At 49.0% G+C, this 25,947-nt stretch overlaps 1 protein-coding gene across 2 annotated transcripts in view; it reads left to right on the top strand.

Moving 5' to 3' along the window:
- Nucleotides 1-18,636, top strand: part of IL1RAPL2 (interleukin 1 receptor accessory protein like 2) — a 349,653-nt gene extending 331,017 nt beyond the window's left edge. For both annotated transcript variants that reach the window (XM_087727740.1, XM_087727739.1), the window contains exons 7-11: nucleotides 4,660-4,789; nucleotides 6,120-6,265; nucleotides 10,424-10,567; nucleotides 12,657-12,827; nucleotides 17,932-18,636. In XM_087727740.1, the coding sequence (XP_087583866.1) occupies nucleotides 4,660-4,789; nucleotides 6,120-6,265; nucleotides 10,424-10,567; nucleotides 12,657-12,827; nucleotides 17,932-18,626 (1,286 nt within the window). In that variant the 3' untranslated portion in view covers nucleotides 18,627-18,636. The remainder of the gene's footprint in view (nucleotides 1-4,659; nucleotides 4,790-6,119; nucleotides 6,266-10,423; nucleotides 10,568-12,656; nucleotides 12,828-17,931) is intronic.
- Nucleotides 18,637-25,947: the final 7,311 nt, after the last annotated feature.

The raw sequence follows: 25,947 nt of genomic DNA, 5'->3' as shown, positions 1-25,947 counted from the left end.
CTTGTGGTGCCTCTGAGTACCCCCACCACCACCCCCGGTGCCCTGGGTTGACTGGCAGAGGGTAGCAAACAAACTGGAAACAAAAGAAAAGCAGAAATGTTTCCCCTTTTGGTTTGGAGCATGCAAGAAGGGACAGGAAAGGAGAAAGGGAACGGCAATGAAGAGGAAGGGAAGATGGGAAGGAAGAAGGAAGAACAAAGAGAAGGAAGGGAGGAGATTATAATGAGAGGGAGGGAGGGTCTCGGGGAAGTCCTGCCTTAGCCCTTGGCCCCCACAGGTGCCCCTGACATGAGTGACATTGATGATGCAGCCCTCAATGACACCGACTTTGACACCCCTGGTTTAGGAGGTCTTCTTCTTTCCATGCGTGAATGGCCAGCACCGTATCTGGTCCTTCTCACCTGAAGCCCCAGGCGTTCTACGGCGGAGGAGGGGAAGGCCCCTCCATGCCACTCATCTGAGGCCATCGAGTGACAGGGGTGACGGGGGCAGCCCCTCTAACGACAGGGGCCGTTAGAGGCAGAAATTAACATTTGGGGGGGGGGGGGTGTTTCCTGGTTCTCCCTTTTCACAGAATTCTCTTTTGGATCAACCCCACCGGTAGAAGCTCCTGCAGGGGGCAGCCTTGCCTGGATTCAGGCGGATTGAATCTGTTAGGAAGTCCTTCATTTTTCTCTTAGCAACTGTTCAAAGGCAAAACGGCACTGGAGGGAAAAAGGGATTTATGACCAGTCTGTGCACTTACGACCATAGCAGACACGTGAGGACAATGGGCAGGAGGCTCCGCCTGAAACAGTCATGCCCACCATGGCTGTCCTTCTGGGAATGGACAAATAGTCCCCTTGCCTTTGGCATCGGATTGGGGCCTCAAAGTCCCCAAGGAGAGAAGCCACCTTGGCTCCCATCAAGTCTCAGCTCCAAAATTATGCTTCACACAACCATCAGAAGCATCAGTCAGGAGACGGCTTGTTCTCAGAAGGTCTCCTGTAGCCTGGTTGACTGAGGAGGATGTCCAGTTCAAATCAGCAGTGAGAAGAAAGGGAGGGAGGGGGGAGGAAGGAAGGAAGGGGAGAAGGAGGAAAGGAGGAGGGAAGAAGGGAGGGAGGGAAGAAAGCAGAGAGGGAGGAAGAAGGAGGGAGGGAGGAAAGGAAGAAATGAGAATGAGGAAAGGGAAAGAAAGAAGGGAGGGAGGGAGGAAAAGGAAAAAAGAGAAGGAGGGAAGGAATGGAGCAGAGGTGGGTTCCTACCAGTTTGCACCTATTAGAACCGGTTCGTCAAATCTACTGAACCGGTTTAGAAGAGGTTCCACCAGTGGACCCGGAAAGCAGGCCACACCTACAGAAGAGGCTCCAAAATTTTTTGAAACCCACCACTGGAACGGAGGGAAGGAGGGAGGGAGAGGGAGGGAAGGAAGAAAGGAGAAGGAGGGAAGTAAAGAAGGGAGGGAGGGAGGAAAAGAAGGAAGGAAGAGGGAGGGAAGAAGGGAGAGAGGAAAAAGAAGAAAGAATAATGATGAAAGGAGGGAGGGAGGAAGGAAGGAAATATGGATAAGATGGAGCTATTAAATTAAGCTTTGAATAGTGGTTTAAGGAAGGGAATTTGACCTGCTGTGTGCAACTTTCTCTTCTTCATATGCAGGCAGAAGTCAGCCTACTGTGCATGGGTTTTTCACTTTATTTTTATATATATATATACAGACACACATGTGCTCTGTATCTCTCTGTGTGTGTTTGTTATTTCTTCTAACCATGAGAATCTCTTCAGGAAATTTGCTTAGCATTTATAGAAATTAGACGCCTCTCTGGAGTATTTTTCATTTCCTCTCGGCTATTTATTTATGTAGTTTCCAACAGAACTCTTGCTGGGTCATTGAATAGGAAACAGGCAGGGCCAGCTGTTCAACCAGCACTTACAGCCCAGCGGGGCCCAGCCCCATCAAGGGCAGAAGCTGTTCCTTCTGATTGACCAGAAACTCCTTAAATAAGTTTTAAAAACCCTTCCTCACGTCTCGGCAAGTGGCGTTTCCTATCAAAGTCGAAGGAAAGGTGTCAGATGCTTATGTGCCTAGGCAGATTCTTATGGAAAGACGGAATGCGTTTCTTCCCATGGAAACAGGCGATAGAAATCCTCCATTTGTAAAGAAGAAATCCTATTCTTTCTCCTTTAAAGGGAGGTTGAGGAACTGGAAGGGAAAGTCTGCCTCCCAGAGTCTTATCCTACACGAATGTTTGGTATTCATGAATTCCCAAAGTCCCCACCCTGGGCCAAGAAGAGAAGCCACCTTGGCTTCAAAAATTATGCTTTACACAACAATCACAAGGCATCACACAGGAGGTGCCATGTTCTCAGAACAACTAATGGCCAGGCTGACTCAGAAGGACGCCCGGTTCAAATCAGCATTGTGAAGAAGAGGGAGGGAGGGAGGGAGGGAGGGAGGGAAAGAAGAAGGGAGAATGAGGAAAGGAGGGAAGGAGGGAGGAAGGAGAGTGGGAGGAAGGGAGGAAAAGGAAAGAAGAATGAAGAAAGAAGGGAAAGAAAGAAGAGAGGGAAGGAAAGAGGAAGGAAGGCAAGGAAGATGGAAGGGAGAGGGAGGGAAGGAAGGGAGGAAAAGGAAGAAAGAAGGAAAGAAAGAAAGGAGAGAGGGAGGGAGGGAAGATAACCCTGGAGAGAAGCGATCTTGGCTCCAATCAATCTCGGCTCAATATGTTTTGCATTAATTAGAGTTTCCCAACACTTTCTGGCTTTTAGTGGTGTGCCCGAGACGACAGTGGCCTTGTGACGCACTGCAGGCATGCTTTTGAAGGGTCGAGAGGCCTTCGTTCCTACGTCACAGCCGCCACCTTGACTCCATCAAGAGTCCTTCCTGACCCAGGAGAAACTGCCATTCCGCCGTGACTTTTCATAAGGGTTTGGATCTCTACTGAAAGGATCTGAAAAAAACCTTGGCAGCTTTCGCAAAGTTTCAGCTTTGCCTAGAAGGATCCTGAAGGAAATCCAAGTGCCGTCAGCATCCATGGGGTTGTGTGGGAGAGTTTGATCCTTCAGAAAAAGTAGATGGGAAACGAAAGGCCTCAAATGAAGGTTAATTCCTGTGATGGGAAACTACTCCACTTCCCTTTCACAGCTTCCTGCCAGCCGCATCTTCTTATATCCTTCTGGAAACCAAAGTTCTGTGAACACGATAATCTGATATGTCTACGAATTAAAAAGAAGCGTGACAGGTAGTCCTTGAATTACGGCGGTCACTTAGCAACCATTCAAAGGTGCGACAGGCTCCCCTTCCCCTCCCCAAAGGTACTTACGACTCGGTTCTAAAGTTCCCAGAGCTCCTCGTGGTCACCTGACTGAATTTTGGGGCGCTTAGCAACCAACCCACATTTACAGCGATTTGCAACATGGCGACCGTATAGTTTTACTGCGGTTTTTGCCAGAAAGCAGGCATCGGCTTCTGGTTCCCAGCAAAAATGCCCATAACGATGGGTTTGCTCAATGACTACAGTATTTGCTCAAAGAAAGGTTGAAAAAAAATCAGGTTGGTTACGTAAGAAACTGCTTCACAACCATTCGTACAACCTACGATTGTAATTGGCGGACTCCATTAAAGTTGTAAGTCGAGGACTATCTGTAAAGTGTAATAAATCCACCCTGTATCCATGCCGTCCCATGAGCAGATTAATTCTGGGCCTGTAGAGGAAGGAGTGATAGAACTTGGGGGCGGCGTTAAAAGAGGCACCAGCCTAGAATCCTTACGTAGCCGCAAGGGAGCCAAATCCAACCTCCCTTGAATTCTGTTAACCCTTAGCTAACCCCTAGTAGTAGGTGCTAACCCTTAGTTGAGGAGAATCCTGTGCATAGGCCTTTTAGCAACAAATTACTTTAACTGGGTCTTTTGCATTTGACAGGTTTTTTAAACTTAGAATAACTTTACTGTCATATACACTAATTGGCTTCCATCAAAATGAAATCGTGCTGCCTACAGTGCTCAAGGGGTCACCACCTCCAATATACACTACATGATCATGACAAAATCAATCAATCAATGCAAAATTATGCATATATCCACATATATTATATGACATGGAGAAATAGGGTAGCCCAGTCAGAAGCTGCTAGCCAAAACCTTGAAAATTTCTGGATAGGATAAGATAGGATTAGAGTAGAGTAGGATAGGGTAGGATAGGATAGGATAGGATAACAGAGTTGGAAGGGACCTTGGAGGTCTTCTAGTCCAACCCCCTGCCTAGGCAGGAAACCCTACTCCATTTCAGACAAATGGTTGGCCAACATCTTCTTAAAAACTTGCAGTGTTGGAGCAGCCACAACTTCTGGTGGCAAGCAGTTCCACAGATTCATTGCTCTGTCAGGAATTTTCTCCTTAGTTCTTGGTTGCTTCTCTCTCCTTGATTGGTCAAAACTGGCCCAGTTGACATGAAGAAACCTTTTCAACTGGGAAGCGTCTCCCACTACTTCCATATAACGAATTCACTTGCTACAACTCACTCTTGTTTACTCCTGTTGAGGACAATCCTTTGGGCTCTTTCTCCTCGTGAAAAATGCGTTCCAAACTATCAATCTGGAGAAGCGAACTGGCGGCTGTTGTGCTCTCTTGCCACTAAGCATCACTGTCATCCCCCCCCCTCCTCCTGTGTTGCTCTGCAGGTCAGCCCCTCAACGTTGTTTGCAAAGCCTTCTTCGGCTTCAGTGGTGAGTCTGGCCCCATGATCTACTGGACGAGAGGGGAGAAATTCATCGAGGAACTGGAAAACCACGTGAAGGAAGGCGAAATCAGGTACAGAGTGATGTTGCTGGCATCCCCCCCCCCTCCCCACATCGTAATTTAGAAAACTGAGGGTGGGGAGAGAAAAATCTGTTTCATTTCCAAAAGTTAAAGTTAACAGCCCGTTTAATCTGAATTGCAAATTATTTCCGTGTTTGGAAGCTGATTTGCTGGGAGTCTGCTTTGAACCGTTAATCCTGGTGACTTTTGCAAAACAAAAAACAAAGCCGTACAGAGGCAGAACCTATTTGTATTCCCCAATTATATTCATTTAACTAACGGAGGAAAATATTTCCTGGTATTTGCTCTCCAAAGAAGAAAGTTCAGTTTTTAAAACAATCTTTGTTGGTCTCTATATTTTTGGTGAGCTCGATGCAATCTTTTTACTTTAGAGTTTAACTATTTTGGGAGAAATCTAGCCTTCTACGATTGACCAGATTAACAGATTAATCAACAGAGTTGGAAGGGACCTTGGAGGTCATCTAGCCCTGCCTCCTGCCCAAGCAGCAGAGCCTGGAGCCTCACCTTGTGGAAGGTTGTTAGAATCAAATCCCCAGAGAACTGAGTCTTCCTGAAGTTCTGACCCAGCTCCCCAAACACCACAGACCCTCTGAGGTGAACCCAAAGAAAGGATCGCCAGCAGCCCCGGCAAAAGTTTCACTCTCTCTCAGCAGGCTCACAAGTCTGTCCATCCAGAAAATGAATAGTTGTCTGCCACATCTGTCCATCTCCTCCCTCTGCCTTTGATCCCCAGAGCTCGGGTGGGGCTTCTCCAGCAGCAATGGCTCTTCCGTCCCAAGGACCGGCCCATAGATTTCCACTGCTCTCCTCTCCTCTCTGCCTTCTGCGCATCCACGAGTCAGGCACTGGGCCCGGCTCTTCCTCCTCTTCCTCATCAGCCACCTCCAGACCTGGGGGCGGTTGAGGGCTGATGGACGGCCCAGGCTCTGCCTCTGTCTCTCTCTCTCTCTCTCTGCCAGCTCCATTCCAGAGGTGGGTTCCTACTGATTCAGTCCGGTTCAGCCAAGTAGGTAGTAACTCAGCCTGCCATGCCCTGGAACCAGTTCTATTGGTGGTGGCGCCATCTTGATTTTTGGTTCTGTGCAAAAACTTTTGAGCAGCAAACCGGCAATAATGCCGGCAGCAACCCCCCCCCCCCCCCGCTCCATTCCCTCTCCTCCCTCGGAGCCCTCAGGCTGCCTTGATGCTGACCCTGACTCCCACACTGCCCCCCTCCTCCTCCTCCTCCTCCTCCTCCTCCTCTGATTCGGCCACAACAGAACCTCATCTCCCTTTGGCCGGCTGCTGACGAACCCTCCAATGTTTCTCTGTTTTCCTTCAGGCTCCTCAAAGAACACCTTGGAGAAAAAATCGTGGAGTTAACATTAATCTTTGACATTGTGAAGGAAGCAGACCTGGCCAATTACACCTGCCACGTGGAGAACAGGAATGGGAAGAAGCAGGCGAGCATCATTCTGAGAAAACGAGGTATTTTTCTCCCTTTTCCTTTTTTTTTCCATTCCTCTCTCCGCCAGCATAGCTGTGAATTCTGAAGACAGGAAGGCGTCTGTTTTTCCCTCCTGAAAATAAATAAATAAATAAATATATATGATTAGATTAGATTTAGATTAGATTAGATTTATTTATATGCCGCCCTATTCCCGGAGGGACTCAGGGCGGCGAACAACTCAAGGGGGGAAAGGGAGCACAAAAATACAAGACAAGCATTTAAAATAACCAACAGACACACAGATCGAGAGGGGAAGGGAACTCATCAACCCCAGGCCTGCCGACACAGCCAGGTTTTGAGGGCTTTTCGGAAGGCCTGGAGAGAGGTGAGGGTCCGAATCTCCGCAGGGAGTTCATTCCAGAGGGCCGGAGCTGCCACAGAGAAGGCCCTCCCCCGGGTGGTAGCCAGATGGCATTGGCTGGTGGACGGAACCCGGAGGAGGCCGACCCTGTGAGATCTAATGGGTCTGTGGGAGGTAATTGGCAGCAGGCGGTCTCTCAAGTACCCAGTTTTTTTTCAATATATATAATATATATATTATACTCCTTCCGGAATTGAATGGGCTAAGAAATGAAATGCGGTGAAATGGGCAGCTTTATAAATGCATCAATCAATCATCATCATCCTCATTTAATGACTACATAATCCCTCGTGGGGTGGAGTCTGGGCAACTGAATGGAGCTCCGTGTTTACTGGCCGGATGCCCTTCCTGTCGCCAAATCAATCAATCAATCAATCAATCAATCAATCAATCACTAAAATAAGAGAAGAGCCTTCTTCAAGCTACTATTAAACAATGGCTGAGTGCCATATGCAAAACTAAAATCCCTAAAAAGACCCGGAAGGGATCCCACTGCGTCCCAATTCTTCCTTTCTGTTCAACTCGAGGGTTAGGCCTCTTCCTCCAGGCCACAGATATTGTCTTCTTAGCCTCTTCCACGGGCTCTTGTGACTGGGGTTCCCCCCCCCCTTCTTTCCTTTAAACCTGCCTGGTCAATTTATAAAAAATGATTTCCCTGCCACTTCCCATGCTGCCTGAACATGCTTTCTTTGTCGGAGAACACGCTGAGTGCAAAATCAGAGCCTTGTTAGGTGTTTGAGATTTTGCTCAATCCATAGGAGGAAATTGCTTTGACTGTCGGTAGGCAAGAAGCCCAGGGGGAGCGCTTGGAATTAACAACCTGTTCGCATGCAAACACATGCCTGGGATCGAGCCCAGGAGTTGCATGGAAAGCAATTTATGGAGGGAAAATTTACAACGGAGATGGTATGGCAGGATCCAAAGGGATCTTTAACTCCTTCCCTCATCAAATCTTCTCCGAGCTGGTTCCAACTCAGCTGTGATGTATGCCAGGCCTCTTAAGCATGCTGTTGTGGCCCACCAGCGATCAGTGCAGTTGGCAGCAGATTCGGACAGTGAGGAGGTTGGGGAAGAACCTGGGCCAGTCCTGGAGTCTGGGGAAGGCTCTGATGATGAGGGCTCTGTGTCGGAGGCAGAGAGGGGGCCAGGGCTGTCTGACAGTTATCAGCTGCCTTCAGAGTCAGACATCAGTGAGGCAGAAGAACAGCTGGAGCCTGTTCCCAGTGGGCGCATGGGCAGAGCTTCCAGGAAAAGGCAACAGCTAAAGAACAGGGGTCGACTTGGGAGTAAGGCCACAGGTGGACGGGGAATGGCCCCTCCCAGAGGAACTAAAAGAGGAGCGAAAGGGGAGTTTGCAGGAGGCAATTAATTGGTTCATGATTCTCCGAGACCCCTTGCCAAGTTCTGCATATATCGGCCTGGCAGCTCTCCAAGCCGGATAAGGTCTGTGACCGTAAATCCCGTGCATCAGCAACGCCTGGAGCAACTCACCCCTGGGTGCAGTGACATGAGGGATCCTTTAATATTTACGGTGGAGAATTGGGGTTTGTTTCCTGAAGCTGGATGGGTGGGGGGAGGGGGGCACTACCTCACCAATCCTAAACATTGGAGCTTCAACACAGCGTCTGTTTTGTACTCTAGAATATTGAAGTACTGGTGGATAAAAAAATCTTGGTGGCCGACTCAGGCTGTAGAAGTGGGAACATCCCCCAGTTCCTAGGCTGCGATTGGAGAAAACCAATGGGCTGGGCAAAAAGACGCACATTCTGAATCAGTGGTCAGCTTGTCACAGAGGACGGCTGATGTGCCTCCAAAGAGCGGGAGGTTAAAGTCACATCTGCCGGGAGCTCCCTAGCTCAACCGTGGCTTGTCTGACCTCGTCATCCGGGGATCCCAAGAAGCTTTAGATCAGAAAATAGGCACCAGGCTGAATCTCCATGTTCTTCCAAACTCCCGCTTGATTGGTCTGAAGGTGCACCTTATTCCGTGACATTTCACTGACATGTCAGTGAATTCCAACCATAAATTGCAGGGCCCAAAAAGCTTTCAGGGGGAAAAGTTAACCGTGAACGTTAAGAGTGAGTAAAAGCAGTGTGTAAAGTTTAGAGCGATGTTGAATGACATATAAACTCACTCACGGGCCCATCCAAGTTGGAGAAGCATTATGTTTCCCCTTTTGATTCCTGATAGTGTCTGAGTTTTATGCCTTTCGCATTGCTTATTTATCATGGCAATAAATACCGGTGCCGAGACAGAGCGTAAATTAGTTTATCTTTTCAATGTCTCATAGCATTCCTCTGGTTTCTTTAACGGGTGGGTGAACTAGGAAGCAAGACTAAGAATGCCCCCGGTTGTGAGGAATGGCCCCCGTGAAAGGATGACAGGCAGATTCATGAAGTATTCCATATTTTTTTTCTGGACCTGGTGGCTGAGTGGCTAAGACACTGAGTTTGTCGATCAGAAAGGTCGGCAGTTCAGCAGTTCGAATCCCTAGTGCTGCATAATGGAGTGAGCGCCTGTTCCTTGTCCCAGCTTCTGCCAACCTAGCAGTTCGAAAGCACGTAAAAAAAAAAAAGCAAGTAGAAAAACAGGAGCCACCTTTGGTGGGAAGGGAACAGCGTTCCATGCGCCTTTGGCATTGAGTCATGCCGGCCACATGACCACGGAGACGTCTTTGGACAGCGCTGGCTCTTCGGCTTTGAAACGGAGATAAGCCCCGCCCACTAAAATCAAAATGACTGGCACATATGTGTGAGGGGAACCTTTACCTTTATGAGGCAGGGTCTCAAGCGATATGCCGGTCTCTCAATGGGTGTCTCCCATGGCATTGAGCGATGGTTGTCATGAATCATATTGACTTTCCACAGTTGGGTGCTGGAAGCAAGAAGTGAGTTAAACTGGGGGGACAGGGTTGAGAACATTTTCACAATCCCCCCTTTCTGGCCCACTGTTTTGGAAAGCATTTCCATGAACACCATTCCCTTCGGTGCTACTCTGCTACTAATCGTTTTGGAAAGGGCTTTTGACTCCAAAGAATGTGAAAATAATTTGGGTGGGTGGCGAGTGAGTCTCCAAAAGACCTGAAGAAGATTTTTGGATGAGATGCAAAGGGAATAAACCAAGAAAGTCCAGTCGCCATTTGGAAAAAGGAAAGAAAAAAGCACCATTGGACCAACCACAACATGGATGATTGAGAATCTCTGTAGACCTACTTTTGAGTCAAGTTTGGCAAAATTGTGGATATATGCATGGAGTTCACGTTGGAACAGTCGACTATTGTCTTCTTCTAATATTTTCTTTTCATTTCCTGAGCTTGGAATTCCTTGGTAGCCCCATCCACATCTCAGCTATGCCTGATCTTAAGTTCTAAGCCCAGAAAAGATCGGCTAAGTCTGGAGTGTCCAACTCAAGGCCCGGGGGGAGGGGGGGGATCCGGCCCACAGGCTGCTTCGATCTGGCCTGCGGGGCTGTCCTGGAAACAGCCAAGGACCAGCCCACGGGGCTTCTGCCCAGGAGGGCTGCGGGCGGCTCTCCTGAGCTCCGTTTTCACTGGCGGAGGGTTGCAGGAGGCCATCGCAGCATAAAACGGAGCTCTGGAGCCCATTTTCGCTGGCAGAGCGCTCGAGAAACCACAGGTGCCCCCAACACGAGTGACGTCGAGCTGGCCACCCCCACCCTGGTCAAATACAGCCCTGATGCAGCCCTCAACGAAACTGAGTTTGACACCCCTGGGCTAAGCCGTTCCGTTTCCTAACTTATTCGTGTCTTATTCTAGATCTGATCTCCAGAATTGAACTTGCTGGAGGTTTGGGAGCAATATTTCTCTTACTGGTGATCCTCGTCACCATCTATAAGTGCTACAACATAGAGCTGATGCTGTGCTACAGGCAGATGTTTGGAGGCGATGAAGCCACGGATGGTGAGTAGACCTCTGAAGAGCTTATCCAACGCCCCTGATGTGGATCAGCCACTGAAAGTGTCATCTGAAATAAGAGAAGCTCCGTCAACGGAGGGAGCTGGAGAGAAGGACTCTCTTCGCTCTTCAGATCTTGCTGAGATGCAATGCCAGCCCTTCCCAGTTGGCTTTAGCGGTTAAGGCACCAGGCTAGAAAGCAAGAAACTGTGTTCAAGTCCCACCTTAGCCACGACTTTGGATCACCAGGAGATGGTGAGTTCTAGTCTCGCCTTAAGCATGATAGCGAGCTGGGTGACTCTGGGCCAATCACCAGGAGGTGGCGAGTTCTACTCCCACCTTAGGCGTGAAAGCCAACTGGGTGACTAACAGTCCTTCTCTTTTAGTTCTACCCAGGAGAAAAGAAATGTTGCACTTTCCCCAAATCTGATCATTCACAGCCAGATGCCCTCCATGCAAATTAAGGGGATTGCCATAATTTGAAGAACAGGGAAGAACAAGCCAGATTCCAATTGGCTACTTAGTCTTTCTGAAGTCCTTGGTGCCCTCTGAGCTTGGCTGTTTTGTGGCAGATATTTCGTTGCCCATCCAGGTAACATCAGTGCTGGTGACCGAGGGGTTTGCTCCCTCTTTAAGATCAAAACATATCATCTCTAGCAACCAACATCCAGAGAAGCAGGGATTAACACCAGACCAACTATCAAGCAGAGAACAATACCCTAATCGGAGAATTAGCAAGAAGAAAATCACCCCCCACACACACACACAATTGTTGCTTTGGCCAGCTACCGTACAGGGATACCCCCTTCATACCCCCCTTCTACACTGATAATGTTACCTAGTTGGATAATGAAAAGTCTACAGAGGGGGGGGGGGAGGGACCAAGGACAGAGAGCACCAAAGACCTCACAATTCAACTCTGAGCTCCAACCCTTCTCTGCTATTTAACAGTTCCTGAGTCAGAAACCAGTGATTGTTTGAATTGATTTTCAGCAGTTTCTTAAGCACCCACAACTCCAGTTATTTGCAGAGAATTGAGGCTTTATAAGCGGGCGGTTCTTTTGACTTCCCTGCATTAGCGGTTTGATCTTCGTTCTCTCGAAGTCGCAGGAGATTAAATCATTCTAAGGATCTTCAGTCACAACCTCTCCCTTCCGCAACAGACGTGCAGTTCTAGGAGGGGATATAAAATTTGATGTCTCTGCATTGTCAAAATGGGCTGTGATAAATGTACCTGAAAGGTTCACGCCAAGCACTCAGATTGAATAGATCAGCTTATCTCTGCCATTAACGTGAACGATGGTTTCAGGGATATTGTTTTGCTGCCTTCCGTTGGCTGCTTCCTTCATTTGAGATGAAAACCCAGAAGTGTCAGGGCCACTCGAGCCTTGGTTGACTTTGGAGGGAGAGAGTTGTGTTAGCCTATAGTGGCAAAACGTCGGGAGGGATCCGGTAGCAGGTTTTCCGACAGGTGTAGCTCATTTCCTCAGGTGTGTCTTCAGAAATGCTCCTGCAGCTCCTGGAAGCTGATGCTCATTAGTGGAACCTGTGCTATCGGCATCCTGGTGCTATCGCTTCCCTCCTGCGTTGCCTCCTTGGGTGACGGAATGGGCACCCGGAGGAAGAGTGGGGGAGAATCCTAGCCTGACCATCATGGTTCCCCACAGAGGAGGCAGAACATTCCAGAGGGGTCCCAAAACAAGGGACTGGGTGTGGGAGGTAAGAGGAGGTTCAGAGTAGCTAGACTCAGGGTTTATCCATTAAGTTAGAAGGTTGCAACTTTAGACTGGCAAGATTATGTCCATTCGGTATCACTAAATAAGGAGCTGGAGTCAAGTGGGTGTCCCTGAGCTGTTCTTTGGCCTTGAGGATCCTGGCATCTTGAACCGTGGCTGAATTATAAACCTAGACTACTCCGTATCCCTACTTCTGCCTCCAAGATGCTTCTGTATAACTCAGTGTTTAAGAAACTTTGACCCAGAACTACCTATGACAGTTGTTGGGCGGGGAAGGCATTCGGACATGCGCAAATCGCTTTAACCGTGGGGAGAACTTCTCTTCCTTCTCCTCCCAAGACCTGTGGTTTTATTTGCAGACAACAAAGAATACGACGCCTACCTGTCGTACACAAAAGTCGATCCCGACGCATTGGACAGGGACAACCGGGAGGAAGAGCAGTTTGTCCTTGAAATCTTGCCAGATGTGCTGGAAAAGCAATATGGATATAAGCTCTTCATACCAGACCGGGACCTGATCCCAACCGGGAGTAAGTACTGATCCACTGAAGGTTTGAGGCCACTTCTTAAATGTCTCTCTCCCCCACCCCCACCCCTGCAGTTTATGGCAAGACGCTTCCATCATCCTGGAAAAGGTAGCGACTGGGTCCTCACAGTGGTGGGATTCAGCTGGTTCGGGCTGGTTTGGGCAAACTGGCTATTACATTTCTGGCTGGCTCCGCCCCTTCCTGCCCCCGTCCCTTCAAAGAGTCCCCCCCCCCCCCCGCGCCCCGTTTTTGCTCCCAGGAGGCTGCAGGGAGGCCAACTAGGCCCAAAATGCGGGGAGGGGAGTTCCTCCCCCCCCCCCTGCGGCCCATTTTTGCTCCCAGTGGGGTGCAGGAGGCCGAGTGCTGCCTGTCGCACACCCCTGGCCACGCCCACCATGGCCACGCCCACCCAGCCAGTCATTAGGGCAGAGACTGGTTGTTAAATTATTTGAATCCCACCTCTGGGTTCACACACAGCATCCCGAACTTTAGTTTGTCCAGGGGTTTAGGTGGAACTCGGCCACCATAGGAGGCCAGTCATAATTTGCGTCTCCTTTGGCTGCTGGGCCAGTCACCGCCAGTAGTGGAATCCAGCCCCTAGAGCGCATTTACAACCCCTAGTAGGGCAGAAGATGAAGCCCAACCCAACGAGTCACATTCTGGATTGGCCCAATGTGCGAAACGCCCCGTTCGATGGCAGAGACGCAGGGCCAGCGGTGTCCGTTAATCCTTTCCCTCGACATAGTTCCACCGAATCGTCCTGAAGGAACCCAGATGAAAGCGAAGGATCAGGTACATCACTGCACGCCACCTACAGATGTTAGGAGCCGTCTCTGTGTGAGGGGGGTTCACAGATTTAATTCCGTGCACAGCTGGTGTTGCTCCGAACTTGCTTTTGAAAGGAGGGAGCAGAATCAAAGACTTTGAAAGTCAATGCAGGAAGGGAACAAACGCTTTCGATGAATCAGCTTCCTCACAGGTGCTTCCAAAGGCTGCATTTTCTTTCTCCGTCCATCCGTCACGCAGACGCGCCAACAAAAATCTCCACCATTGTAATTTCGGAGAGTCATTAAGCATCATCAAAAATAATGTGCAATGCTACCTGACACGCTGGCTTTAAAAAAAAAAACTGTATCTATATCTCTCTATCTCGCAGCTCAGCATAATGCTCCTCCTTTCTTTCTTCCTTCCTTTCCTGCCTTGCAAAACCCAGATGATTCATATAGTTTTGAGCAGATTTGATGCTTTCGTGCAGAAGATTAAGGAATGCTTAATCACCCGCTGATGATGATGGTGCAGAATATAAATGGGAACGAAGGACTGGTTCCATTCCAAGCCGGCTTGGGCTCTGCAACTCGCAGAAGCTTCTGGATCTGGCAGGGAAAGCCAACTTGGGATGCTTCTGAAATGCTCGTTCTGGTTGTTCACATTAAACGCATCTTTGATTGGCTTTAACCCGGAGCAATTAAGACGAGAGCGTATTCTCAGAGGAAGCACGTCTCTTAAAGCCAGAGAACGAGAACAATTCATAGAATAGAATAGAGCTACTGTGGGGAGGGGAGGGAGGGAGGGAGGGAGGGAGGGAGGGAGGGAGGGAGGGAGGGAGAGAGAGAGAGAGAGAGAGAGAGAGAGAGAGAGAGAGAGAGAGAGTCAACCTTGAACCTGGTGAGATTCGAACTGCCAAATTGCAGGCAGCCGTCAGTCAGCAGAAGTCGCCTGCCGTACTGCACTCTAACCACTGGGCCACCACAGCCCGTTTATTGGCAGGGTGCTGTTTTGGGCTCTCAGACTGAAGGCAAAAATTTTTGCAAGGTCAAAGGAGAGACCGTAGAATCTGTTAATGCTTAAAATAGCCTGGAAATTAGGTTTCTCGGAACCAGCCGACACTGTTAGGAGAACAAGTGAAGAATCAGGGAAGGCCGTGGTTCACATTGAGGCTAAATGATGGTTTATCCAGAACTGCTTGTTGAATCAACTGCACTGCTTGGAGTTAGTGCATTGCACCCATCCCCAAAACATGTTTACAAATGTTGGTGTCTGATTCACCCCGTCTGCTAAACCCCTTTATGACGTTACAAACACAGCCAAACCTTTCCTGAGCAAAATCTTGTCTCAAGTGAGAGGCCTGGACCAGGCCTGGTCTCGAGGAGATGCAATGGCCAGCGAGACAGGACCAGCCACTCACGTTATCTGGCGGGATAGTTCGTTGCCCGGAGCACATGGGAACAGAAACCATGATCAACTCAGTGCATGACAGCAACCAGACTTATGCATAGTGTCAAACTGGTTAGGGTAGATTGTGGTTGCGAGGGAAGGAAATGCAAACTGTTTTGATTTATAGGCGACCCCAGAATGGCAGACGACTCAATTCTCTCAGCAGAAGTTGGACATTCCCTCCGCGGGGATCTTTGGGCTCCTGTGCGGACCTGGAGATCCACCCCAGTGACCTCAATGGCCCTTTCCCACCTCACAAGTCTGCGGGGCCCCTGTCAACCTTCTGTGGGCCTCAAGGACAAGACGGTGCTACCTGTACGATTCCCATATTTTGCACGCCAATTCCCATGATCCCCTGCTGAGGAAGACGCTGGTTGGGGCTGATGGGAGTTGCGGTCAACAACGTCCAGAGGAGACCATTTTAGAGAGTTGTCTGGGGGGGGGGGGAGGGTTTCAGAAACTGCAGCAATGGGTTCTCTGACCAGAAGGCCGCAAAAACCAGACAACCCCCCCCCCCAGGACGCTGCCACCGTCGTAAATAGAAGCGGCAGTGGCCCAGCGTTCTGCATGCTGGTCAGGTGACCCTGGGGAGGCAGCAACAGTCGTTAAGTGTCAACAATAGCCATGAGATGCTGTTGTAACTTTGAAGAGTCACGCAACGGCCTGTTGTGAATGGGGATGGAAGTCTGCAATCCAATATGCACTCGTGTAGGAATTTGGCTCAATCCACGGGGAGACAAGCTTCCTTGGACACTTTCTGACCCCACTGCTAGGGATTTATACATCCACAAAGCCACAGCACACACATTTGTCCGGGTTCACAACGTCCCGTCTTTGTGATGTATTCCAGTTTTCCACCTCCTTACTCAGCTTTTGCTCTCCCCTGCTCTCTTGGGAGACAGGTATGGAGGAATCAGCACTTATATCGGTATAAAACCCTAAGTGCTGATTCCCCCGTACCTGTCTCCCAAGAGAGCTTTACAACCCTCTCTAAGCGGTTCACAGCCTCTTGCCCCTCCAACAATCTGGGTCCTCATTTTACCAATCTTGCAAGGACGGAAGACTGAGTCAACCCTGAGCTGGTCAGGATTGAACTGCTGTCAGTCGGCAGAGTCCAGCCTGCACCAGCTCCGTTGCTCTCTCGCGGGACGGAGCAGGCTTCGTAAGGGAGGCAAACGTCCGCGTTGGATCTCTGGGGAGGAGCTGCCTGGCAATCCTTGTCATCAGGAAGAGCAGATCAGTTCAGATCATTTTGCTGTTTCTGCCCATTTCATTCAAACTGGAAGGCGAAGGAGACAGAAGGAGGCGTTCGCACGTACTGTGCCAAATGGGAACGTGGCTTGCATGACGAGCCCCGATCGGCTCCAGATTCAGTAGAAAGGGCCTGACCTTGATGAGACCTTCCTCTCCTCTCCTCTCCCCTTCCCGTCACTCACATTTGATCTACATTTGACTCTAGGGAGAAAGAAAGACGCCTGCACCCCAGTTAGGAGTCTTCTCCATCTGTAACCTCCAAAACAGCATTGTGTGTCTTCTCTGTGTGTCTCTGTGTGTGTCTTTGTGTCTTTGTGTATTTATCAACGTTGAAAGTTCTGGTCCATGATTTCCTTTTTTGTTTCGTTTCTTTTTTTGGCCAACCCCACCCAACCCAACCCAGATGTTCACGGGATGAGTTCCATCTGGAACAACCCCTACAATGTGCTCTTTCTTCTGCAGGCTCTTCTTCCAACTGGTGCCCCTATCTCCCAATGGAAGGAGAGTTGAAAGAAGTAAGTAGAGTAGGACCTTGGCTAGGTTGTCCCACCGGGAGATCTCAAAGCGCTCAGCTGTCCAGCAAAATCTGTGCCTCCGAATCTTGTCTATAAATGACTGGAAGGGATGTGCGTTCCTGGGATCAAAAGACAATCCAACCCAAACTCAGCTATCCATACCAGAAATCAAGATGCGTCTGCCATCTCCATGACGTGTGTGGGGGAGAAATGGTCATTTGGCAATATGTAAATCCCTCAACTAGGCTTTCCCCAAGTTGGTGGACCTCCAGAATACATTGGACTGCAAATATCCAGCAGCTTCCATCTGACCATGTTCACACAATGCGCTGAGCCAAAATTCACCGTGACGACTGTGAACGGCACGTGAGGTGGTGTCAAGGTCTTCTAGAGAGGGGGAGAAGACGTTAGTTTCAGTAGGAGGGCTGTTTGGAAGGGTGGAATGTCATCAAGGGTTGGTACAGATGCTCAGACCTGATGCAGAAACATCTTAGAGTCCTACCAGGTCAAGAAAGTCCAATCTGCTGTCCATGCAGAAGACTTTGTGATTATGGAAAGGCCATGAGGGATACCGAGCATTTCTCCAACTCTTAGGAGCTCATGTCAGGAAAAAGCTTTCTCCAAAGTTCTCCACTTCTAGGCTTGTTGGCTCTTGGAATTAGACTTGACCCTCTGAGCTCAGTGTCCAAGCCAGGGGTGGGATCCTACTGGTTTAACAACCGGTTCGCGTGCCAGACACACGCTGCACACACATGCACAGTTTAGAGAAGACTCTAGACTTCCGGGTTGCTGCTTGTGAAGGGAGGCAGCCCACTCTGCCATGCCACTCGGCAGAGAAGATAAAGGGAGGTAAGGAGCAAGTAAGGGGCAGCTCCACTTGCTAGTGGGAGCGAACCAGTTCACCCGAACCGATCCAAACCGGTAGAATCCCACCCCTGGTTCAAGCCCAGTGAAAACAGGAGACCTGGAGTTACCTTGGCCATTTAAACCGTTGGTGGCCCTGGTCAAGAAGGATCAATCTGTTCCCTTCTCTGCCCCCCATTTTGATTGCAAAACTTTGTCTTTCTTTTTCTCTCTCTCCCGCGAGTATTTCTCTATTTTACTCTCCGTCTTATGATTTGCAGCCTATCTAGAAGACCTTGCCCGATGTGTAGAGCAAAGCCGCCGTCTCCTGATCGTCCTCACCCCGGATTACGTACTCCGACGCGGGTGGAGCATTTTCGAGATGGAGAACCGGCTCCACAACCTGCTCCTCAGCGGCGAGATCAAAGTCATTTTCATCGAGTGCCCCCACCTGAAAGGGAAAGTCAACTACCAAGAAGTGGAAGCCTTGAAGCACAGCATCAAACTCTTCTCGGTCGTCCCGTGGAAAGGACCCCCAAGCAACAAGCTGCGTTCTAAATTTTGGAAACGTTTGCTCTACGAGATGCCAGCCAAGAAGAAAGAGGTGATCTCGCGGCGCCAAGTCCTGGATTCCGCCGAGCAGGGCCTCTTCGGGGACCTGCAAACAGTCCCTTCCATCGCGGTGACGGATACTTCGGCCACTTTGGTGTCCTCTCAGGCGGACTTGGGCAATTACCAGCCCGCCAGCGCGGCCCAGATGAGACACTACTGCAGAGGTTACGAGTACAACGTGCAGTGCGCCACCCTCCCGCTCTCTGCCCTGAGCAGTAACCACCACACGTACTGCAATATACCCCTGACGCTCCTCAACGGGCAGCTGAGCAGCAGCGTGAAGGATGTGCAGGACTTCCACAGAAACCCCCCTTTGCTCCCCTTGTCCAGCAGAGAACTGAGCTTCACCAGCGACATATGGTAGCAAAGATCCAGACTTCTTTTAGACCGGCTTCGCAATGAGCCAGAATTCCTTAAAATGGAAAACGGAGAGAAAAATTACCTTCAAAAACCGACGTCATCAGGTGCCAAACTCTTTTTGCCAAGTCACAAAGTAACTCGCTTTTATACTTGAACCTCTCTTTGTTTACATTTACAGAATTGTTAACAAGGGGGACGGGGGGGGGGAAGCTACTTTTTTAGCCAAGTTCTGAGTTTCCTGCCTTTTAAATGTACAGAAAGATTTGTGCTTTATGAGAGAGAGAGAGAGAGAGAGAGAGAGAGAGAGAGAGAGAGAGAGAGAGAGAGAGAGAGAGAGAGAGAGAGAGAGAGAGAGAGGGAGAGAATGAGAAAGAGGGGATATGGGATCGAATAGTATTTTGAAGTAAGTTGACAATGAGTTGACTTCAGAGGCTACATACAATAGAGTAAGACTCCATATTTATATATATATACATATCTATCTATCTCTATATATATATTAGTACTTCAGAAGTTTAAATGGTTTTTTTTTTAAATAGAAAGAACTTAGGAAGCATACCCGTCATACGTGTGAAACACAAGTAGTAACAAAAAAAAAATGTAAGTCTCGCATTTCGAATTGTGCTAAAGGACCCTTCCCATCCAGGTTGCCCTGCAGATCTGTCCAACAGGATTAAGAAGCACCGTGTTGTTATGGCCGATGGACCACGCAAAGCAAGATGCTGACCTCTGGTTCTGGCTCTGCAATCCCCACGCCTGGAAAAGATTACCGTCCGCTCAACAATTCTTTGTCGTTTTGTTCTCCGACTAATTCTTCATCGTTTGTGACGGTCGCCATTGTGTTTCTCCAATTCTTTAGGAAGTTGACTGCCCTTTAATTTTCTGTAAATTCTTGGGAAAACATGCATTCATTCTGGTTTTCCGGGTGTCTTAGGAACTTCCTATTGCATTTGACGTGCTGAGGATTGCAACCTGTTGCTAAAACAGTTTGCAGATTTGAACGTTTTCTAACCTTCTCAGCTCGCATACTAAACGGTCATATAAGTATCTGCACAGGGTTGTTATTATGTTGGGTTTCTTTTTTCTTTCCAGGTAAAAAAGTATAACGGTTTAATGGCGTTTGATAGAAAAAATGCCAGCCCAGAAAAGAGAGCAAGGAACAAAACAAAACACACACACATACACACACAAACACACAAAAAGCACAGCAATACTCACCAACAAAAGTGTTGAATTGCTTTGGTTGCCAGTCATAATAACATTTGCATCGATAATCATCGAAAAACGGCAGTAAGCATTTACTCTAATAAAAGGTTACTCAAGAGTGTGTCCCGGTTTCCGTCAGTTCTTACTTTCCTGGCAAAATCAAAATTGCTCTTCAATTTATCATTCCAAGCCGTCATGCAAACTTTTATTGTCTCAGGACGTGGAAAAACCGCCTGTTTGCTCGACATCTGTGTTACTTCTGTCGTGTGTTTTTTTCTTCTGACGTGGTGGCTCAGTGGCTAAGACGCCAACCTTGTCGATCAGAAAGTTTGGCAGTTTGAATCCCTAGGGCCGCGTAACGGAAGGAGGTCCCGTTACTTGTCCCAGCTTCCCTAGCAGTTCAAAAGCAGGTAAAAAATGCAAGTAGAAAAATAGGGACCAGCTTTGGTGGGAAGGGAACAGCGTTCCGTGCGCCTTCGGCATTGAGTCATGCCGGCCACGTGACCACGGAGATGTCTTTGGACAGTCGTTAAGTGAATTGTTGCATTTGTTAAGTTAGTCTAGGTAGTCCTCGACTTACAGCAATTCATTAAGCGACCGTTTGGAGTCCCAATGGAATTGGGAAGAGGGACGGATGACCGTTTTCCACACTTACGGCCGTCGCAGCATCCCCACGGATTCAAGGTCAAAATTCAGACGTTTCATACTTAGGACGGTTGCTCTGTCCCAGGGTCACGTGATCCCTTTTTGGGACCTTCTGACAAGCAAAGCCAACGGAAAGCCGGATTTACTTAACGACCACACGGTTCACCCGACTGGCATGGTTCGCTTACGTAACAGTTGTGGCAAAAAAGAGGGTGATGACATTGGGCATAACTCACTTAGCAACCACCTTTCTTAGGCACAGAAATTCTGCTCCCAATCGCGGCCGTACGTCCCAGACAACCTGTGTACACTTATTTGAATGTCTTCTTTTAAAGAGAGGAAGAAATGCAGTAGGATTGAATGCAGCAAATTGCTTGATTTTTTTTTTTTAATACATGAAAACCGTATTCAGTTGCCTTTGCTTGTCTGGTTGGTTAGGAAGTTACTTTTTCAACATCTCATTTTGGATATCCTGTGTATTCTTACAGCCAGGATCTGTCAGAGGAAATGCACAATCACACACACACACAGAAAGAGAGAGAGAGACAGAGACAGAGAGAAAGAGACTAAAAGAAGTTAGCTTGGAGGGTTCTTACTAAACAGAGCTAAGCTCATGGCAAATTAACATTTTGAGAGTGCAGAGAAGAGCAACAAAGGCGATTAGGAGGCTAAAAGATATGAAGAACTAGTTGCAGGAATTGCGTATGTCTAGTTTAATGAAAAGAAGGACTAGGGGTGACAAGATAGCAGCCTTCCAATATCTCAGGGGTTGCCATGAAGAAGAGGGAGTCAAGCTATTCTCCAAGGCACCTGAGGGCAGGACAAGAAGCAATGGGTGGAAACTAATCAAGGAGAGAAGCAACTTAGAACTAAGGAGAAACTTCCTGACAGTCAGGACACTTAATCAGTGGAACAACTGGCCTACAGAGGTTGTGAATGCTCCAACACTGGAAGAGCTTAAGAAGAGATTCGACCACCATTTGTCTTAAATGATCTAATTTTTCCTACCTGAGCATAAGACCTCCAAGGTCCCTTCCAGCTCTATGATTCTGTTGTTCAGTTGAGATGATCCACCATGGGGCTCTCCTTGGCTGTCTATTCTTGATCTTTAGCTCTTCATTCTGCTGGAATTCTTGACTCAATACGGAGTCGTTATTTTCCTACAATCAGTCCGGAGTTCAGCCCCTCCTGAATTCCGTTCACTCTTATCCAGGGGTGGGATTCAGCTGGTTCGAACCGGTCCAGGCGAACCGGGTGCTAAGTTTACATCTGGTTTGCTGAACTGGCCCCGCCCACCCTGCCCCTCCCAGGAGTCTCCGTGCGGCCCGTTTGGGAGGCCAGGTAAGCGCAGGGCCCGCGTGGAACCTCTGGGAGGGTGAAAAACAGGCCTCCTGGAAGTTCTGGAGAACGTCCGGAGCCCAGCGGAGCCGTTTTTGCCCTCCCGGAGGCTGGAAAGAAGCCTCCGGAGCCTTCCCCCGCCATGGTGCAGGAGGCTGGGTAGGCCACACCCACCATGGCCACGCCCACCCAGCAACCGGGCACAGAACGGGTTGCTGCATTTTTTCAATCCCACCCCTGGCTCTTCTCTAAGGCCGATTTAATGCGGACTGTCAGTTGAACTAGATTTTTCAAGTCTATAGACTTGAACAATAAATCATCTTACGTGGAACTTAATTAGCACCCTGATTCTTCACGCCTGACACCTTTATAGGTATCGACACCCCCAGCATCTGAAGATTCTTTTCCCCCAAACCAGACTTCCTTAGTTCCATTAATCCTACTCACATCGTTATAATAATATTATACATAATATACTCACCTTCCAACTTTTGGTCCTTTCCCTTACATGCTGATTTTAGAATATTATATAGAAATATGCATAGTAATATTTTCCCCCTTTCTAATTTCTACCTCTATTCTGAATTTTAATAACGCAAATCTTACATTGGTAGGAATTCCATTTCTAACCATCATCGTTTTGCCCCTTTTGATCTTTGGATTCTTGTTGATTTTTGGAAGGTTGTCTATAGGCCTCCCTTGGGATTTTGTATGAATTGCCTTCATCAAACTCATCATTCCGGCAACCTTCTAAATATTACCATTAAAATGGTTGGCATTGGGGTATTTGCTCCCCCAGGCCTATCACCAGGGTTCCTAATCGGAGCATCTATGATGAATTTTAACTTGAGAGCATCAGTGGGCAGGAGTTTTACCTGCTGGCAGCCACCTCTGCGGTAGATTGAGGTAGATTGGGGGCCACAGAGGCAAATTAATATGCACAATTTTGTATAGGTGGTTCAGTGGCTAAGATGCTGAGCTGGTAGATCAAAAAGGTCAGCAGTTTGGCGGTTCGAATCCCTAGCACTGTGTAACTGAGTGAGCTCCCGTGACTTGTCCCAGCTTCTGCCAAGCTAGCAGTTTGAAAGCAGGTAAAAATGCAAATAGAAAAACAGGAACCACCTTTGGTGGGAAGGGAACAGCATCCTGTGCGCCTTCAGCGTTTAGTCACGCTGGCCACAGAGACGTCTTCGGATAGCGCTGGCTCTTTGGCTTTGAAACGGAGATGAGCACCGCCCCCTAGAGTCAGGAACGACTAGCACATAGGTGCTAGAGGAACTTTAGGGGTTTTTTCACACACAAGCATTTTTCTCCCCAGAAAAATCCCCCCATTGTACGACTTGGGAAAATAAAATGGTGTGGGCACAGCATTTCTTTTTGACTGGGAAGCACTATGGTATGTTACATTTATTTAATTAATATATTTATAGGCAGCCTTTCTACGCTTGGAGAATGTCTAAGGAAGAGGCGCATTAACTTAGTTGCAACCAATAATTAATGAGTCTTAAATTGGCTTGCCAGGTTATTTGTCTCGTTGGTTTCTCCAGCATTTCTCATGAGTAATATAGTCTTAAAGGCTGGCTCTCTTTTTTTTTAAAGTAATTTTACAATATAGCATTTTAAAAACGCCGAGCCGGAGAACAATAAAGTCTCAAGCAATTTAAACAGATGGCAAGTTAAATTAAAATTGCTTTCCGCACTTAATGCTACATCTCCCACAAAGGGGAGGGGGGAAATAAGAAAGAAACAACTCTGTTCTTTATTACCTTGAAAAGGAATACCACATTTTATTCCAAAATAAGGAACAGTTCCTTAAACCATCCCACCCAACCCATCCCACGCAGGGAACTTTGGGCCCCAGTTTTCTCGTGAAGAGTGAAGGAAGAGGGGAAGCACACAGACACACGGCTCTCTTTTGGATGCCCCCCAAAACAATATTTATGCTAAAGGTGTACATACCTCATAAATAGTTCTGGAGAGATGCTTTGGACCTCACCTGTCTGTACCACCTTCCTCCCCTCTCTCCTGTCTATTCTTTTCCTTCTCCCCTTCTTCCTTTTCTATCCTTCTTCTTCCCCTCCTTCCTCCCTCTCCTTCCTTCCATCTGTCTTTCTTCCTCCCTCTCATCCCTCCCTCCCTCCGCCTCTCCCTCCATCTATCTTCTTCCCTCCCTCCCTCCATATTCCTCCATCCATCCCTTCCTCTCTCCATCTCATCTGTCTTCCTCCCTCCCACACTCCTGCCTTCCCACTCATCCCTCCCTCCATCTATCTTCTTGCCTCCCTCCCTCCCTCCGTCTTCCTCCCTCCCACCCTCCCACCTTCCCTCTCATCTCTTCCTCCCTCCCTCCATCTAACTCCCTCCCTCCCCATCTCCCTCCCTCTACAGTGTTCCTCCCTCCCTCCCTTTCCCGTCTTCCTCCCTCCCTCCCTCCCTCCTGAATAAAGACCACCGCTGCATTAAATTCCGATGAGCCAGTTCTTTTGTGTGGCAACACCTTTAGCAGAACTCTGTGGGGAAAGAGGGGTTGCTTGAAGAAGAGGAAGAGGCGCCCCCACTTCCCCTCGGCTTTCTCAACAACGGGCAGCTGCTCCCTTGTAAACAGCAGCCGACCCACCCCCATCATTTTCCAGAAGCCAAGAAAGAAAACGATACTTCCTGCATGACCTGTGAAGAGCCAGTCTGGGTCTGAGAGGCCCAGGACCCCCCGGGAGGGTCCCACCACTTCCATCCATTTCCTTGCACGCTTCCTCTGGGTCCCCGTTTTCCTGACCAGGAAATGAGCAGCTTCGTTTGAAATCAAGGTGTTTCTGATTTTCTTAGTTAGGGTTTTTTAGGGCAAACTGGAGATTTCTCAGGAAAAACACTTTGGATGTTCGTGATGTCCCCCCCCCACCCCCCCCCCAAGCTCAGCTTCTTTTTCTCTGCAATCGGGGCCCATGGGTGAGTTCAGATGGTCCCCAGAAGTGAAATCAGATCGGATGGGTTCAGCTTAAAGGCTGGGAAGAAGAGCTGAGAGTCAAAACCAACCTTCCTGTGGCCGAGGACCACGAACGAAGCCGGGGTGGAGTCATCAAAAGTTTGACCCTTTTGCCTTTCTAGAAAACATCTCATGAGGCTTCCCGTCCGGTGGTGGTGTTGGTGGTGGTGGTGTGTGCTGACTCAAAACCACCACAGCCCTCGTTTCCAACACTTGTGGGTCACGAGAGACGTCTGGCGAGGTGGAAAAATGCACAGGCACATGAGATCTGGCCATGTTCACTTCCCCTTAAACGAGAGGGAAGGCTGGCTGGCTGGTTCTTATAGATTTCCCCAAAGAACTGGGTTAGGGGGCAAGCAGGTTTACAGCCTGCAGAATGCAGAAGAGCACGGGGTGGGGGGGTGGGGGGGAGGACGTGGGGCCAGAGTGGATCGGCCCAAGAGGAACCTGGGGCAGAAACCTCAGTTCTCCGCATCCCCATCAACCTAGGGGTGGGGTTCAGAAACTTTAGCAAGGGGTTCTCTGCCCAGTTGCTTGGGGGGGTGGCCATGGGGGGGCGTGGTCTACTCGGCCTCCTGCACAACAGTTGGGGGGGCATTTTCACCATCCCCAGTCTCCAGAGGGTTTCCTCTGGGAGAGCAAAAACGGCTCCCCTGGGCTTCGGGGGCCTCTGGAGGCTGGAAACTGGCCCATTTCCAGATTCTGGAACTTCTGGGAGGACCGTTTTCTGCCCTCCCAGAGCCTCTATGGGGGCCCTGCACGTTGCTGGCTTGATGACTGGGCCGCATGGAGACTCCTGGGAGGGGAGGGGTGGGTGGGGCCAGCCAGTCCTTCCAACTCCCGGTTCAGTGAACCAGATGTGAAATTAGCATCCAGTTGGCCCGAACTGTTCCGAATCGGCTGAATCCCAGCCCTGTGCCATTATGGGTAGGGCTGGTGGGGTCCTAGGAGGGGTGGGAGTTGGGCTCCTCCCCCTTCTGCAGGGAGAATGCTCAGGAGCTGCTTAAGGCCACCGTTGCGAATGTGAGAGAGAGAGACTCCCATTTGCAGAAGGTGCTGCTTTCGTGGCTTCTCAGTTCTGCTTCTTGGATGTTGAGATTTATCGAAATAAATGGGCTTCCTGCTCTGGGAGGGGGAGATATAACAGCAAGAAAAT

Source organism: Thamnophis sirtalis, unplaced genomic scaffold, assembly GCF_051295495.1.
Source record: "Thamnophis sirtalis isolate CommonGarterSnake01/CBP01778 unplaced genomic scaffold, rThaSir2_p1.2 scaffold_13, whole genome shotgun sequence".
Taxonomy (NCBI): Eukaryota; Metazoa; Chordata; class Lepidosauria; order Squamata; family Natricidae; genus Thamnophis; species Thamnophis sirtalis.
Note: the sequence above shows the minus strand (reverse complement) of the source record. Positions and strands in the feature narration are given on the sequence as shown.